Source organism: Eschrichtius robustus, chromosome 8 (genome assembly GCF_028021215.1).
Source record: "Eschrichtius robustus isolate mEscRob2 chromosome 8, mEscRob2.pri, whole genome shotgun sequence".
NCBI classification, from domain to species: Eukaryota; Metazoa; Chordata; class Mammalia; order Artiodactyla; family Eschrichtiidae; genus Eschrichtius; species Eschrichtius robustus.
The window spans coordinates 97574999-97591605 of record NC_090831.1 but is presented as its reverse complement, the minus strand read 5'-3'; the positions used below and the strand labels follow the sequence as shown (position 1 = coordinate 97591605).

Genomic DNA, 16607 nt, shown 5'->3' with positions numbered 1-16607 from the left:
AAGGAGGTAACATCTTATTTCACCCAAGTTTCAAACTGATGGCAATCTATGTGTCTTATCATCTCAGAATCATATTTCAGAAATGAATTGAGAAATAAGATATTTTAATTAACTTATTATTTAATTAATTATTTAATTTTAATGAGTTAATAAATTAATACAAATTATTATCTGCATTTTAAAGTCAAGTCACACTTTCCTGACATAAAGCAAGTCACATTTAGCTGATTGGCTTGACAATGAGACCTGACTTCATAAATTCATTTATTTCCCATGAAATTGCACTGAAACTGCAGCTCCCAAGTTTTGAAAAAAATTATTTAACATATGAAGACAATGTACAATAGACAAGAATTACATTCTTTGCCACCACTTAAACCTATGTTGAAAAATTAGTTTTTAAGTTGAAAAATCAACTTAAAATGTATCAGATATACATAGTTTTTCAGAACTATTTTAGGGCATACATAAGCAATTAAGCTTGAAGACCACTGCGTGAATACTTATGATATGAATGGCTAACATCCCTTTCAGTCAACAGATAACTAAAAGCAAAGCTTTTAAGAAGTAGGCAATGAAAAGTCTTTAAATGAGACAAAGTCATCTGTTATTCCTTTATTCATTTATTTATCTAATAGACATTTATTGAGCATCACCTCTGTATTAAAGACCACTTCAGGGACTTCCCTGGTGGTCCAGTGGTTAACACTCCATGCTCCCAATGCAGGGGGCCTGGGTTCGATCCCTGGTCAGGGAATTAGATCCCGCTTGCCGCAACTAAGAGTCCGCATGCTGCAACTAAAGATCCCCGAAGATCCCACGTGCCGCAACTAAGACCCGGCACAACCAAATAAACAAATACATATTTTTTAAAAAGACCACTTCAAAAATCCCACATAGGAGAATAACATATGGATAGATATTAATACTGCAATGTGTTTAGTGCTACAACCGAAAATTCACACCAAGTCCTATAGGAGCGCATTAAAGAAAGCAACTGACTCAGTCTGGAATTTGACCAAGTAAATGACACAGTACTAGGCTATGAAGGATGTAAGTGGTTATTTCACAAGAGCAAGAAATAGTCTAGGTGTTCCAGGAAGAAGGATCTGGATGCACAACATTTTACGCTTAAAAGAACAAAATAGACCTCAGGAATGGTGAGTGGCTAGGTGAGATGTATATGGTAAGATGACAAAGGGTATCCTTGGTAAGGTGGGCAGTGCAGGCTATTATGGGGCTCATGTGCCATGCTCAGAAATAGGACTTTTATCCAATAAGCCCTTGGACCAATGGAAGGTTGTTTTTACTAATAACTTTAATTTCTGAGTACAGAAGTAAAACACTTATTTCAGGAAATTTGGTAAACAGAGGAAAGCAGCAAGAAGAAAAAAATAATCACCTGTAATCCTACCACTGAAAAGAAACCATGTTTAACATTTTAATGATACCCCTCCACTCCTTCACATATATATATAAAATCATATATATGATATTTTACAACATTAAGGAAAAATTATACATAAGGTTTGTGACCTGCTTTTTCTGACTTACAATAAATCATAAATATTTTCACATACCATTAAACATTCTTTTAAATATAATTTTAAGTTGCAGGATAGTATCCAAGAGTATGGATAAACTATAAATAGTTCTCTATTTTTGACATTATATGGTTTTCTCTTTAACTTAATAATTCTGTGATGCATGTACTTTGCTATAAATCTTGGAGGAAATCTCTTTTTTTTTTTTTTTTAAGTATAAATTCCCACACGTGGGATTTCCAGGGCAAAAGGTATAGCAAAAATTCTAAGTCTTTTGAAAAGCAATTCCAAATTTTCCTCCATTAAGGTATGAGAGTGCTAGATTTGAGGAACCATTATCAACACTGTTGCTTTCTGGTTTGGGATTTATTTTGTATTGTTTTGTTCTGTTTTTTGTGTTTTATAGGTGAAAATGGAATCTCACTATTTATCTTATTTTTATTTGATCCCTAGTAAAGTTGAACATGTTCCGTGTTTACAAGTCCCCTGTGGTTGTCAGAGGAAGGATTATGATACCCTTTGTCTTTACTTCAGTCTCTGTCTCATCTTCTCAACTAGCTGGGTAATAAATCATGACATTTTGAACTTCAGTCTCCTGAGTTGTTGAGGGTTTTAAATGAGATAATATATATGAAAGTATTTTGTATACAGTAAAGCATTAGTCCACTTTTTAAAATTAGAGGCAGAGAAACCTAGGCTGACCATTTGGCTCTCTCCTAACCAGTTGTATAACCTTGTTCGAGTTACTTAAACTCCCTAAGGCTCAGCTTCCTAATACATAAATAGAAACTGTACCTACTCACAGGTGTGGTGTGAGTGAGGAGTCATATATAACTCATCAGGGACTTGCCTCTTGAGTAACTGGGTGAACGGTGACATCATCAAACGTGTGGAGAAGACACTGGAAGGAGCAGGTTTATGAAGCTTGGGGAGTGATGAATGTGGGTGCCTGAGGAGCTTGCAGGGAATTTAGAAATGATGTATGAAGTTCAGGAAAGAAACTGGGGCTAGAGATTTGCCTTTGAGAGTCATCAGCACATTGATGTCAGTTGAGCCTGAGTCACCCAGAGAGCATGAAATGCCTGAAGGAAGCCTAGGTGCAGATGCAGTGGCCCATCACCATTGAAGAGGCAGAGAGGGAAGACTTAGAAGTCATGGTCAGAATATAAGATGACATGGAAAGAGTGGTTCACTAAAGCTAATTTAAATAAGTAGTTTTAAAAGAACAGTTTTAATGTATTGGTAAGGGCAGAATCCAGATTGCAGCAGGGAAAAGTCATAAAAGATGACGAAGCAAGAACAGCTTTGATGGCAAAAGAAAGCAGAATGATAAAGCTTGGAGGATGAGGCTGGGTGCGCAAAAGTCAGAGAAGAAATTTTTTTAACTTGAAAATATTTAAATGTGAAAAGGAGTCAATTGAAAAAAAGATGTTGAAACTTGTAGAGAGAGACTAATTCCTGGCCCCATGTCCTGAGAAGATGAAGCAAGACGATAACAGTTTAGTCAAAGGCAGGAGGAAGCATACATCTTTCACTTAGACAAGAAAGAGAAGAAACAAATAATCCCAAGGGTGAAGAAAGAAGTTATAAGCATTCATACATGATGCTGCATATTTTATAGCATCTATATATTTTCTCTATATCTTACAGAAGTCAAGGCCATCTGCTGGGGGTGAGCAGAACCTGGGAGAGATTGGGAGTTTCAGGAAAGTGGTAAAAATCTGGAAAAGCTTTTAGAGAAATGGTAAAGAAAATTAACTAAATATAAATGAAAATATTTCCCAAGAAAGTTTATAGGCCCATTCGAAGTTGAAACAATAACTGTATAAAACTTATAACTGACTAGAGTATATGATTTTCCCAGATAGCACCTCCTTCGTCAAAGATATCAAGTGAATGTTTTGTAGCAAAAGATTCAGTGAAAGGAAAAGGGAATTGAGGGTGCTGCTGGGAGAAGAACTGAAGTGACTGGTGTTGTCACTGGTGGAGGTTAAACCAGGAGTCGTCCAAAAGGGAGAACTAAGGAGCCTAGAAATTTTCATGAAATTGGAAGGCAGTAAAGGTGGGATGAAGAGACTGAGAGAGCTAAGGTCAGGAAATTCTGAACTAAGAAAGAGATTCCAGAGTGCGACATTTCCAAAGTGGAGTAAGTCTAGGTGCTCACCAAGCTCAGCATGTGACCATGAAAGGAAGCTTCTGAACTAACTGCAAAATGTAAGTTCTGAGGACAGTACTGGAAGGATTTCTCATGTGGGTGCTGAAGTCTCAGACATGATGGCAGAGATTTAACAAGCACCACTATCCTGGGTAAATATCATCAAGGAGTGTCCAGAATTTGATAGCTGACAGAGTCTGGAGGATGAGGATACAGCCAGACAGAAGGTTCACTGAAAGAGTTGTAGACTGTGACATTGGGGTCCAAAACCTGACTTCAGCCCTTGCCTGTTCTGTGAGCTGAGCCAGGTTCTGTAACCTTCCTAAGCCTCCATTCCCTTATCAACAAAATGGAAACATTAAGATTTCATCATAGGAATGTTATGAGAAATAAGACAAAACATATAAAGTGCTTATCTAGTACCTGGCAGATTGTAAGGGCTCAAGCATGCTACCTATTTTATTAGATGAAAGCAGAGTGAAATGGAGATTAGAAAATCAATTGTCTGTAAGTACTGTCAAACTTCTTATTTTTCTTCATGCCTAGAAGGGCGTTTGAAATTCCTAAAATCAAAGAAGTAAAATCAATCTGATCCACACACCTCTCCACAATTTTTCTGGGCAGATAAAGAATTATTCTCTTACTTACATCTAAAAAAATGAAGTATAGTAAAGCCCTTGAGGTCAGGTTACTTATATAAATAAAACCAATTTAAGATATTGTGAAACATGTAGAAATGGGACATCGGTTTCATAACTCCTATGTTTACTCAACATAAAAAAGTGATAAGGAAAGAGGAACTCAACAGGTATTCTCAATAATCAAATATTACTTCTTTAGAAGCTGAAAAAAATCATTGATAATATTTTTTCTGACCATGAGAAATATGAGAGAATTTTTAGGAGTGAATTAAAATAAGTAAAAATAGTAGAAAACAATACATTGGTCTATTTCTCATACATCTTTATGGTGACTGGTGTATGTAAATTGCATTGGATTGGAACTTGAGATCAGAGAGGGCAGCATTTACTGAGGAACTATTATGTGCATGGTACTATGCTGAATACTTTCCATAAGTTATCTCAGTCAATCCTCACAACAAACTTGCAAGGTATATATTAATATTCCCATTTTATAGATGAAGAACGAGAGGCTCCACAAAGTTCAGTAACTTGGTCTAGATTACACAGATAGTAAATGGCAGAACCAGGATTCAAACCCAGCTCTATCTGGCTCCAAAACCTATGAGCTTTGTATTACTTCCTAATTTGTTATGTGAAACAAATTACATGACTTAGAAAAAAATGACAAGGCTTGTCTATCGTATTTAATATTCCTGGGCCTCTACCTCTTAATCTATAAAATAAGTTCTATCATCATTCTAACTTTATTGCCCATTCGGATGAAAACCAGAACCACAAACAAGCAAAGCTTAAATATTTAGAACAAACAAAAACGAAAAATATCTGACCTCCTCCCAGAAGGCTGTTACATTCTCCATCACTACTTCTGTAGTTGTTAAGTTATATTCCAGTGTCTTATATTCTTGCTTTTGTAAGAAATCCTGTTTGCAAAAGAGAGCAAAAACGTATTGCAGAACCAGGATACCATTAATACATTATTACAACTATTTTACACTCTAATAGTGATGCATTCTGTACTTGGATTTTATGAATTATATTAGAAATTGTTTCTTAATAAAATAATTTTATAAGTGTTCTAAAGTTAATTTGCCAAGTACTAGAATTCATCATTTTGAAATGTGATATTTTATAAAACTGTTTTTATACATTAGATTTTTAACATACCACTGATTCATCCTTGTACTATTACATGTTACCCTTAGTGATGAATTTATAAAGCACACCTGAATTACCCACCAATTGCCTCAATTCAACATTAAGAGAGAGAAAACTATTATCTTCATCTTTATAGCACCCTCCTGATTAGAGGCATCATTAGCATCACTTCTCTGGGTTAAGTAAAGGTGTGAAGATCTGATCTAACTGATTTTAGGGTATCAAACCTTGATTCTAAAAGAAGGGCTCTATTAGCGAATCAGAATCACAGTGCTCCTAGAGATGGTGGGAGCATGAGGAAGAATTAAGTTTATGCATCCTGAAGTCTTCTTCATAGGAGGTAGTTTTAAAAATCTGGTGCTTGCTCCCTTTTTCCCTTCTCGCCTCTTCAATTCACTCACTATCTCTATTTTGGTTTCCCCCTTTTTCTCCCAGTTTTGTTTTTAAGATCTGTTTCTCTGTCTGTATTCCTGTTTAGTGAATCTGTTTCTCTGATGCATTCTCTTTGGGTCTCTATGTCTGTTTCTCTCTCTCTCTCTTTCTCTATCTCCTCACCACCTCCCACATGGCTGTGATGGACTAACAGAAGAAATAAGACTAGTCCAAGAGCTGCCATGGTTCTGAGCTACATTCACCAATCTGTCTAAATTGCAGATCTCAAACTCACGTATTTTCAAGATGATAAAACTAAGGAAGGTGGCTAAGTAGAGACTGTGATGAACTGGAGAGGGCAGACCCTCTCTGAGGGGGGAGCTGCCACAGCTTGTGAGGGAAGAGGACCCAGTTTACTGTATACTTCAAATTTTCAAAAGAGGCTGAAGACATGATTTGTTGTATATGTGACAGCACACAATTTTTAAATGCTGCCAACTAATTCAAAAGCGTTGTTTTAGGTTTTTTTGTTTTGTTTTGTTTTTTAATGTAAAGGTCAAATAAAACAGGTCAAGGGCCAAAATTAAGTCCATGGGCCACCATTTGCAAACTCTGGCCTAGGCTAAATAATGGCAGAACTACCTAAAAGTGGCTCACCCTTCACCCTCATTTTTTAAATTTATGTCACAATGATTTATTTTCTGGGTTAAATATTTAAATGGATATCAAACAAGTATAATAAAACATTTTGAACTGTATATTAATTATAAAAATAATAACCACACCCAAGGTTATGGTGCTGATTCTGTTAGCTTTGCATTAATTGAGTCTCATTACCTGAGGACTTTAGAACCTCTCTTCAAAATTACTAGCTGCATCAGCTTGCTGAGATTTTAAGGTAATTAATGTGTCATAAAATGCCACTGTCATCCATCATACAGTCCAGAAAAACACTTGGAAAAGTTTAAGGTGAACATTCCTAGTGTTAGCTGGAAAATCTTATAACTCCCGGATGAATCTGCCACCATCATTTTGCACATTTGCCAAGTTCATTAGAACTGCTCTATTGATTGATTACTTGAATAAAAATCTCCAGAATACAGAAACAATATTTTCTTCAATTTCTCTGACTTAAGAGAATTTCACAGGCCTTCATTTTATTTCACTAGGCTTTCATTACAAGGGCTCATTAGACCGCATACAGACATCAAGACAGGAAATACTGTGCATCAAACAGGCCCAAGGCCAAGAATACCTCTCCAGAGAGTTTGCTCATGAATAAAGTTCTAAACTGTTCTAAATTCATTGTGATGATGCCCAATTTTGGTACATTACCTGTATTTTGTTTATTGCTCCAAGAGAATCATACCAAGTTTGTACAGCCCAGGGGAATTGCCGAGTGACTGCCATGCGCAGAACGATGCAGAATGAGATGGTTGTGAATATTTTTCGAAGGCTGATTCCTTTAAGCAGTGCATAAGGAAGCACAGAAAAAAACACTACAAAGAACCCTGAGAAGAAGAAGGCTGAGCTACTGAGGTATCTCACATAGGCTGTCTTCCGGGTCAGTTTCAGTTCTGTTCTATAAAAAAAAAATAGGATTTGGGATGCTTATTTACTTTTCAAATATCAGGCATCTTGGAATTAAAAATCTGAACACAGACTCTCAAATCTTTCTCTCTGTGTTCTGATCCTCGTTCTACCCTGCATGAGCTGTGTGACCTTGTGCAAGTTATTTAACCTCTCTGGGCCTCAGTTACCTTATCTGAAAGGGAGATGGATCATAATGAATGTACCAGTGTCTTGCATATAATACCTGTAAATATTATTTTTAAATTACAATAATCTTAATAATTATTACTATAATTATTATATTGTTTTTATATCTTTGTTCACTTCTTTATTAAGTTTTAAGATTAATGACACTGCTAATTTTTTGTTTGTTGGTTGGTTGGTGTTTTAAGTAATTAAGTGTGGATATGAGAATAATGTTGAAAGACTTATAAAGGAAAAAGACAATTCTGGGATTCCCTAATGGATTGTTAACATTTTAGAAGTTCTAGCTTGGCTTTGGGGAACCTTGAAAATAACATATAAGCCATAGAGGAGTGGTTCTCAAGCCTTAGCATGAGTAAAAATCACCTGAGAAACCTGTTAAAATGCAGAGTTGCAGGCCCACCACTCAGAGATACTGACTGAGTCTGCAGTAGGCCTCCAGAATCTGCATTTTAAAAAGGAACCCAAATGGGGCTTCCCTGATGGCACAGTAGTTAAGAGTCTGCCTGCCAATGCAGGGGACACGGGTTCAAGCCCTGGTCTGGGAAGATCCCACATGCCACGGAGAAACTAAGCCTGTGCACCACAACTACTGAGCCTGTGCTCTAGAGCCCGCAAGCCACAACTACTGAGCCCGTGTGCCACAACTACTGAAGCCCATGTGCCTAAAGCCCATACTCAACAAAAGAAGCCACCGCAATGAGAAGCCTGCGCACTGCAAGAGAGTAGCCCCTGCTCGCCACAACCAGAGAAAAGCCCGTGCTCAGCAACAAAGGTCCAACACAGACAAAAATAAACAAATAAATAAATAAATTTAAAAAAAGAACCCAGGTAATTCTTGAAAAATTATAAGTGAGTAGATGCTGCATCCTCCCTGTCTCTCTCCTTTCAGTATAGTTATTTGCAATCACACTTCTGATCCTACAGTCTGAACTACAAATGTGAACTATTTTTTTAACACACACAGAAGAGGTTTAAATGCACCAATAAGCAGAAAACAGGGAGTGCAGAGGCTGGCGAGAAGAGAGGACAATGCTGCCTTCAACCTCTGTCCTACTCTTCCAGGACCATCAAAACTAGAGTCACTTGTGATCCTCCTATTCAGCTCTTGCAAGGGAAAGAGCAGAGATAAAACAGACAAGTAGAGAGTGCTGGTGGGAAGGAGCAATAGCTGTGCCCGGCATTTAGTTCCACATGCTTGTACAACTCAGAAAAGTTCTCATTCTCAAGTTGTAGAATTCAGAGGAAATCTTTTTTTTTTAAGTCTGAAAAAAAATGTAATCCTGAGCACTCTGATGAAGAAAACGAAGTTCAATGTTCCCAATCTACATTGTGACTCCCAGTCTAATGCGGTCTAGCCTACCTATTTTAATTATTTGGTATTGAAGGCAGATTATAATTTGGGAATCTCACTGGGGTGTGACTTTCAGCTCTCTTGATTATAGCTATGCCATCTTAAGCAAGTTTCTCTTCCCTCTGATCCTACAGAATCCACATCTACAGAAGAGAAACATAATATCTCCCTTGTGGAGTTGCTGCCAAGATAAATGACAGCACAGCACAGGGTCATGCACTTAGAATCTACAAGTGTGTCTCTAATCTTCAACAGAAAGAAGAATACTATTGGCTAGGCTTATATGTTTTTAATGCTAGAAAATACTGTTTACAAAAATGTTAATAAATTTGTCAAAATGAAAGGAGGAAAATGAGGAAAATGAAAGAAGTGGTACTGTAAGAATAATGCACTCAAGAACATCTATAAGAGAAGGAGTACTTCCCAGAACTTCTGCTGTCAGTGTCCTTGTCCTGACGGTGAGACACAGCCACCCCCCACCTCTGCAGGAGACCCTCCAACACTAGCAGAAACTGCAGCTCAGCAAGCAATCTGCTGCCGACAATCAAATCAATTTTGTGATATTTAAAACTTTTACTGAGAGGGCAGACAGCAGAAGCAAGAAGAACTACAATCCTGCAGCCTGTGGACCAAAAACCACATTCACAGAAAGATAGACAAGATGAAAAGGCAGAGGGCTATGTACCAGATGAAGGAACTAGATAAAACCCCAGAAAAACAACTAAATGAAGTAGAAATAGGCAACCTTCCAGAAAAAGAATTCAGAATAATGATAGTGAAGATGATCCAGGACCTCAGAAAAAGAATGGAGGCAAAGATCGAGAAGATGCAAGAAATGTTTAACAAACACCTAGGAGAAATAAAGACCAAACAAACAGAGATGAACAATACAATAACTGAAATGAAAACTACACTAGAAGGAATCAATATCAGAATAACTGAGGCAGAAGAACGGAGAAGTGACCTGGAAGACAGAAAGGTGGAATTCACTGCTGCGGAACAGAATAAAGAGAAAATAATGAAAAGAAATGAAGACAGCCTAAGAGACCTCTGGGACAACATTAAACACAACAACATTCACATTATAGGGGTCCCAAAAGGAGAAGAGAGAGAGAAAGGGCCAGAGAAAATATTTGAAGAGACTATAGTCGAAAACTCCCCTAACATGGGAAAGGAAGTAGCCACCCAAGTCCAGAGAGAGCAGAGAGTCCCATACAGGATAAACCCAAGGAGAAACACGCCGAGACACATAGTAATCAAATTGGCAAAAACTAAAGACAAAGAAAAATTATTGAAAGCAGCAAGGGAAAGACGACAAATAACATACAAGGGAACTCCGATAAGGTTAACAGCTGATTTCTCAGCAGAAACTCTACAAGCCAGAAGGGACTGGCGTGATATACTTTAAGTGATGAAAGGGAAGAAACTACAACGAAGATTACTCTATCCGGCAAGGATCTCATTCAGATTCGATGGAGAAATCAAAAGCTTAACAAACAAGCAAAAGCTAAGAGAATTCAGCACCACCAAACCAGCTCTACGACAAATGCTAAAGAAACTTCTCTAAGTGGGAAACACAAGAGAAGAAAAGGACATACAAAAACAACTCAAAACAATTAAGAAAATGGTCATAGGAACATACATATCGATAATTACCTTAAACGTGAATGGATTAAATCCTCCAACCAAAAGACACAGGCTTGCTGAATGGATACAAAAACAAGACCCATATATATATGCTCTCTATAAGAGACCCACTTTAGACCTAGGGACACATACAGACTGAAAGTGAGGGGATGGAAAAAGATATTCCATGCAAATGAAAATCAAAAGAAAGCTGCAGTAGCAATCCTCATATCAGATAAAATAGACTTTAAAATAAAGAATGTTACAAGAGACAAGGAAGGACACTACACGATGATCAAGGGATCAATCCAAGAAGAAGATATAACAATTATAAATAGACATGCACCCAACATAGGAGCACCTCAATACATAAGGCAACTACTAACAGCTATAAAAGAGGAAATTGACAGTAACACAATAATAGTGGGGGATTTTAACACCTCACTTACACCAATGGACAGATCATCCAAAATGAAAATAAATAAGGAAACAGAAGCTTTAAATGACACAACAGACCAGATAGATTTAACTGATATTTATAGGACATTCCATCCAAAAACAGATTACACTTCCTTCTCAAGTGCTCACGGAACATTCTCCAGGATAGATCACATCCTGGGTCACAAATCAAGCCTCAGTAAATTTAAGAGAATTGAAATCATATCAAGCATCTTTTCTGACCAGAACGCTATGAGATTAGAAATGAATGACAGGGAAAAAAATGTAAAAAACACAAACACATGGAGGCTAAACAATATGTTACTAAATAACCAAGAGATCATTGAAGAAATCAAAGAGGAAATCAAAAATACCTAGAGACAAATGAAAACAATGAAGACAATGAAAACACGATGATCCAAAACCTATGGGATGCAGCAAAAGCAGTTCTAAGAGGGAAGTTTATAGCTATACAAGCCTACCTCAAGAAACAAGAAAAATCTCAAATAAACAATCTAACCTGACACCTAAAGGAACTAGAGAAAGAAGAACAAACAAAACCCAAAGTTAGCAGAAGGAAGGAAATCTAAAGATCAGAGAAGAAATAAATGAAACAGAAACAAAGAAAACAATAGCAAAGATCAATAAAACTAAAAGCTGGTTCCTTGAGAAGATAAACAAAATTGATAAACTATTAGCCAGACTCATCAAGAAAAAGAGGGAGAGGACTCAAGTCAAAACAATTAGAAATGAAAAAGGAGAAGTTACAACAGACACCGCAGATATACAAAGCATCCTAAGAGACTACTACAAGCAACCCTATGCCAATAAAATGGACAATCTGGAGGAAATGGACAAATTCTTAGAAAGGTATAACCTTCCAAGACTGAACCAGGAAGAAATAGAAAATATGAACAGACCAAACACAACTAATGAAATTGAAACTGATTAAAAATCTTCCAACAAACAAAAGTCCAGGACCAGATGGCTTCACAGGTGAATTCTATCAAACATTTAGAGAAGAGCTAACACCCATCCTTCTCAAACTCTTCCAAAAAATTGCAGAGGAAGAAACACTCCCAAACTCATTCTATGAGGCCACCATTACCCTGATACCAAAACCAGACAAAGATACTACAAAAAAAGAAAATTACAGACCAATATCACTGATGAATATAGATGCAAAACTCCTCAACAAAATACTAGCAAACAGAACCCAACAACACATTAAAAGGATCATACACCATGATCAAGTGGGATTTATCCCAGGGATGCAAGGATTCTTCAATATACACAAATCAATCAATGCGGTACACCACATTAACAAATTGAAGAATAAAAACCATATGATCATCTCAATAGATGCAGAAAAAGCTTTTGACAAAATTCAACACCCATTTATGATAAAAATTCTCCAGGAAGTGGGCATAAAGGGAACCTACCTCAACATAATAAAGGGCATATATGACAAACCCACAGCAAACATCATTCTCAATGGTGAAAAACTGACAGCATTTCCTCTAAGATCAGGAACAAGACAAGGTGGTCCACTCTCACCACTATTATTCAACATAGTTTTGGAAGTCCTAGCCATGGCAATCAGAGAAGAAAAAGAAATACAAATTGGAAAAGAAGAAGTAAAACTGTCACTCTTTGCAGATGACATGATACTATACCTATAGAATCCTAAAGATGCCACCAGAAAACTACTAGAGCTAATCAATCAATTTGGTAAAGTTGTAGGATACAAAATTAATGCACAGAAATCTCTTGCATTCCTCTACATTAATGATGAAAAACCTGAAAGAGAAATTAAGGAAACATTCCCATTTACCATTGCAACAAAAAGAATAAAATACCTAGGAATAAACCTATGTAGGGGGACAAAAGACCTGTATGCAGAAAACTATAAGACACTGATGAAAGAAATTAAAGATGATACCAACAGATGGAGAGATATACCATGTTCTTGGATTGGAAGAATCAACATTGTGAAAATGACTGTACTATCCAAAGCAATCTACAGATTCAATGCAATCCCTATCAAATTACCAATGGCATTTTTTACAGAACTAGAACAAAAAAATCTTAAAATTTGTATGGAGACACAAAAGACCTCGAATAGCCAAAGCAGTCTTGAGGGAAAAAAAACGGAACTGGAGGAATCAGACTGCCTGACTTCAGACTATACTATAAAGCTTCAGTAATCAAGACAATACGGTACTGGCACAAAAACAGAAACATAGATCAATAGAACAGGATAGAAAGCCCAGAGATAAACCCACACACCTGTGGTCAACTAATCTATGACAAAGGAGGCAAGGATATATAATGGAGAAAAGACAGTCTCGCCAATAAGTAGTGCTGGGAAAACTGGACAGCTACATGTAGTGCTGGGAAAACTGGACAGCTACATGTAAAGGAATGAAATTAGAACACTGCCTAACACCATACACAAAAATAAACTCAAACTGGATTAGAGACCTAAATATAAGACTGGACACTATAAAACTCTTAGAGGAAAACATAGGAAGAACACTCTTTGACATAAATCACAGCAAGATCTTTTTTGATACACCTCCTAGAGTAATGGAAAGAAAAACAAAAATAAACAAATGGGACCTAATGAAACTTCAAAGCTTTTGCACAGCAAAGGAAACCATAAACAAGATGAAAAGACAACCCTCAGAATGGGAGAAAATATTTGCAAACAAATCAATGGACAAAGGATTAATCTCCAAAATATATAAACAGCTCATGCAGCTCAATATTAAAAAAACAAACAACCCAATCCAAAAATGGGCAGAAGACCTAGATAGACATTTCTCCAAAGAAGACATACAGATGGCCAAGAAGCACATGAAAAGCTGCTCAACATCACTAATCATTAGAGTAATGCAAATCAAAACCACAATGAGGTATCACCTCACACCAGTAAGAATGGGCATCATTAGAAAATCTACAAACAACAAATGCTGGAGACGGTGTGGAGAAAAGTGAACCCTCTTGCACTGTTGGTGGGAATGTAAATTGATACAGCCACTATGGAGAACAGTATGGCGGTTCCTTAAAAACTAAAAACAGAATTACCATATGATCCAGCAATCCCACTACTGGGCATATACCCAGAGACGACCATTATTCAAAAAGACACATGCACCCCAATGTTCATTGCAGCACTATTTACAATAGCCAGGTCATGGAAGCAACCTAAATGCCCATCGACAGACGAATGGATAAAGAAGACGTGGTACATATATACAATGGAATATTACTCAGCCATAAAAAGGAACGAAATTGGGTCATTTGTTGAGGCGTGGTTGGATCTAGAGACTGTCATACAGAGTGAAGTAAGTCAGAAAGAGAAAAACAAATATTGTATATTAACGCATATATGTGGAATGTAGAAAAATGGTACAGATGAACCGGTTTGCAGGGCAGAAGTTGAGACACAGATGTAGAGAACAAACGTATGGACACCAAGGGGGGAAAGCAGCAGAGGGTGGGGGTGGTGGTGTGATGAATTGGGAGATTGGGATTGACATGTATACACTGATGTGTATAAAAAGGATGACTAATAAGAACCTGCTGTATAAAAAAATAAATAAAATTTAAAAATTAAAAAAAAAAGAGGGAGTGAGAGCATGTCCTTCTACTCTGCCATCTTGAATCAATCTCCCTATGACTTTAGTCTTGCTAATTAGAATATATCATTAGAATGCTTTATTGTATACCCTGATATGGACATTTACAAATAAAAATAAATAATTGCTCCTGAGTGAAATAAAAGACTTGGAGTTTCTTAAAAAAAAAAAAAAAAAAAAAGAACATATATAAGAATCACCTAGAAAGTAGTACTCACCATAATAAAATCACTAGCACTATAGGAGTCATAAAAATATTTTATCTTATAAAAAAAATTCAAAGTGACTTTATTACCAGAGAGCAATAAAGAAGTAGATTTTCAGGGAGTGTTACACAGCCTTTTGCCCAGTGCAGCAGTGGCCCAGGCTGAGGTCATCCCTTTGCAGCACATCCTGCCAATCTCTTCCAGAACATTCTATTTGCTCTTTTGAGTAGAAGCAATTTTTGCTTTCCCATATTTACGTCAGCACTTTGCAGCCTTTTCAGGTAACAATTTCATGCCAGATTAAGGAACCAGATTATACAAGTTAAAACCAAACATTTGCTATTAGAATTGGTTAAACAGAAATACAGAATAGGAAGGATGGATTTCATCTTTTGAGGAAGAGGGGAAAAAAAACCCAAAGTCAAGAAAAGTCAGCACCTAGAATGATCTGACCAGGAGTTTACCCTGAAGCTTGAGAAAACCAAATTCTCTGATAATCTCCTCATCATTCTGGTTATGCCTGTGCCTATAGGCATTTAAGAGTGATCCGGGGCAAGTGTGATGGAAAACTCACTTGTTAATGAGAAAAACCTTCAACCAACTAAACAAGATCTTAAAGGATGTTTCTGGAAAGAAAATATAATTTCTTTCCTGGATTTGTCTTGAAAGGCATAATAAAAACAGGTGACCAATTATGTTTGGGCAATAAATACGCTTTTACTCTTTCTATTTACACTGCAAAGGACTTAACATTTCAGCATTTCTTTTGTTGTTCCAATCACACACCTGCAGCTCAGTTACCACTGTCTACTGGAATCAGCAGCCTGAATCCCTGATAACCCATATTCACAGCATCCAAAATGGGACTCTTCCCTTTAGTACATTTTTTCCCCATGAAGCTCTCATGAGCTAATTCATCCTGAAATTATTTGCCCTTTAACAGAAGATCTATGCCCACTGAATCTCAGAGAGTCTTTTTTGTTTTTTGGGTTTTTTTTGGATTGCAATTTGTAGAACATGGAACTTGACTAAAGAAAAATGGTCACAGCTATAGAAATGCCCTAGTTTATATTTTGTCCAAAATTTTCTCAGTAACAGTATCTCAGTCTGTGCTGTACTTTTTTGCTGGCTATAATCTTTACTAATCAGTGAGAGAAAGGTTACCTAAGGTAAAACAAGACCGGAGATGTAGACGGTTGCCAAGTACTGATTCTACTTCAGGTGGCGGCTTTCATTACTTGAACTGATTTCTCAAGTGGAGGGTTTATAGAAACACAATTTATAGATATTACCCTGCATTACTCGTAAGTCAAGGAAGAACAAACATATTTTAAACAAACAGAAGGGTTTGTTTTTTATTTGTTTTTCATGAGCCGTAACATATAAATTAAGGAAGCTATAATACTAGAGAATCATTTATTTGGTTCAGAATCATATCCTTATTACTCTAGCAGTTCCACTTAAGGTTTCAATCAGTCTCTAGAATCATGATCATTATTTTAGTCAATAAGTATATTAAGCAGCTATAAGCACATATAGGCAATTCTTTCATAAGGGATACATATCTTTGTAGTGCAAAATAGCACACTTGACACCTATGTAAAATGATAGCCCCATGAAAATGGCATTAAGCCATAACACATGAATATTGATATAACTTAATACAACTGTTTGGTTGTCAGAAATTTCAAAT

The 16607-nt window shown here is 36.7% G+C and overlaps 1 protein-coding gene across 1 annotated transcript in view; it reads right to left on the bottom strand.

The window, feature by feature from the left end:
• Positions 1-16607, bottom strand: part of CFTR (CF transmembrane conductance regulator) — a 233003-nt gene that overhangs the window by 122324 nt on the left and 94072 nt on the right. The window contains exons 11-12 of the mRNA XM_068549816.1: positions 7206-7452; positions 5171-5263 (exon numbers count right to left, since the gene is read on the bottom strand). Of these exons, the coding sequence (XP_068405917.1) occupies positions 5171-5263; positions 7206-7452 (340 nt within the window). The remainder of the gene's footprint in view (positions 1-5170; positions 5264-7205; positions 7453-16607) is intronic.